Source organism: Passer montanus, unplaced genomic scaffold (genome assembly GCF_014805655.1).
Source record: "Passer montanus isolate IOZ18808 unplaced genomic scaffold, ASM1480565v1 scaffold2504, whole genome shotgun sequence".
NCBI classification, from domain to species: Eukaryota; Metazoa; Chordata; class Aves; order Passeriformes; family Passeridae; genus Passer; species Passer montanus.
Genome location: NW_024367156.1, coordinates 1 through 2,092, shown reverse-complemented (window position 1 = coordinate 2,092; position 2,092 = coordinate 1). Strand labels below are relative to the sequence as shown.

General features: G+C 51.7%; 1 protein-coding gene across 1 annotated transcript; it reads right to left on the bottom strand.

Annotated features, from left to right (window-relative positions):
- Window positions 1–5: 5 nt before the first annotated feature.
- Window positions 6–2,086, bottom strand: LOC120503402 (the record flags this gene model as incomplete). Its single annotated transcript, XM_039711874.1, has 4 exons — window positions 1,753–2,086; window positions 848–985; window positions 507–765; window positions 6–287 (listed from the first exon to the last, which is right to left on the bottom strand). Coding segments are annotated over exons 2-4 (679 nt in total), but the record flags the coding sequence as incomplete, so codon positions are not given.
- Window positions 2,087–2,092: the final 6 nt, after the last annotated feature.

The following is a 2,092-nucleotide window of genomic DNA, read 5'->3' as shown; positions in this document are numbered from 1 at the left end:
AGGGAGTCCACCCTGGGCCAGTGAGGGCATGCAGCAAGCACAAAGAACTGGAATCAGCTCTCCCAAAGTAATGTCATGGTTTCCCTCAGAGATACCCCTCATAGGAGCCAAGTCAGAAGAGAAGGAGAGATGTAAGAAGCAAAGGCTGGGGTCCACAGGCGTGGGAGTCAGTACCTGTACCATGGCTCCAGGCACAAGCTGGGGTTCATCTTCCACAGCAACGGCAATGGGGGAAGTGGTGCTCTGTTCCAGTGCCTCGCTTGAGCATTCCAAACCCACCCATGCCCCTGGGGAAGGAAAGACCAGTCAAATGCTGGCCCTCACTGAGGCAGCATCTGACCAGCCAGCTTTGAGTGGCATGAAATAACAATTTTGCAGCAGCAGAAAGCTTCTACTCTTGGCTCTCTCCATCTTTGCCGGACACCCACCAAAACAAACCAGTATGGGACTGCTTTTCTCTTTTCTGCCTGCTGCCAGGGCAGAAAGAGTCCACACACATCACTCACCTAGCTCAATGGTAACATCTCCTTCGGTCATGTCAGACCTCACACTTTCCAGTGCAGGCCAGTCCTGGTGAAGGGAGTAGTTATGATCAACCTGCACAATGTCTCGGCTGGCAAAATTGCTACCAAGGCAATGGGACACGTGCTGATCCTCAGAAATGCTGCTGTCATTGTTGGCAGGCAAATAACTGAGCCTGTCTGGTTCATCTTCTAAAGGGCTCAGCAGTGAGCTGATGAAGTCATCCATCTCCTTGTCCAGGAGCTGCAGAAGAACAGCTTTTACTCAGCATGGAGACAAACCTCCTAAACCTCAGCTCAGCAGCAATTCCTCACAGAGAACTCACCTCAGGCATTGGCAGGCCCCAGTCTTCCAGCAGACCATTCTGCTCCCTGGGGATTTCAGGGCAGGGAGCATCATCCTTCAGAAGGAAGTCAAGCAGATCCACATCTGCCAGGGCATCCAGTTCTTCCGGGCACGACATCTGAGCACGACACCCAAAGTGAGCCAGGCACAACAGGAGACACCAGCCTTGCTTTGAGGTGTCCCTCAGACCCTACAGATGAAGCATCCCCATGCAGTGTCAACAGCAGGGATGGCCAGTTCACAAGTACTTCTCCAGACAGATTACTATAGCACCACCAGTGACAACAACACAGCATTTTCCTCACTAGGTTAATTGGGACCCAGGCACAAGAGCCACGCTCCACCCAGAGCACAAAAGCTGCAGGAAGTAGAGGAAAAGTGAAACAATCCCAGACTTAATGGTGTGGAACAGCAGAATCTTGAAAAGCTGCAGGAAGTAGAGGAAAAGTGAAACAATCCCAGACTTAATGGTGTGGAACAGCAGAATCTTGCATGCTCTCCACAGAAGCCTGAAGGTGCCATACCCCCTGCTGTGCAGCCAGCAGGGAGAGCTCCCTGTCCCACAAAAATTAAGAACAGTTGTTGTTGAGGTTTTAACTAAAGGGATTCTGTTAATGATTAAATTATGATCAAAGTCTAAGTAATCGATGACTGAACAAAAATTAAATGGCAATCAAATGGTGATTAAGAGATCATTGAAGAGTAATTAATGAATGATTTCACAGACCTAAATGATGACTTAGCAATTCAGACAGCTATTCAACACTGTGTTATTCAACACACTTGTAATAAATCAGTGGGTATTGTAATAAATAAATAGATGGATATATATAAACGTCACTAGCACACAGTATACCTTTAGGCTGAAAATAAAATATTCCTTACCTCGCTGTAGAGATCAGACACTGGTAAGGAGTCTCTCAGCCCTGCGGAGTGACCTGGAGAGCTGCTCCTGCTGCCGGGCCCAGCAGCAGGGGAGCAGCAGAGCTCAGTGGCTGGAGGCGGCCGCAGGCTCCGGGAGGGCAGGGTGAGGGCCCTGCAGCCAAACACTGCCCGGCGCTGGTGCACCCGCGGGGCTGCGGCAGCTTCAGCTGCGTGTGGCCCCAGCTCGGGCTGCTGCTGCTATGTGCTGACAGGACACGGCCCGGGAGCCCCGGTCCCTGAGGAGATGCGGGCTCGCATGGCTCCCAGCGGATCAGCCCGGCCGGCCCGCGGGCGATGCCTG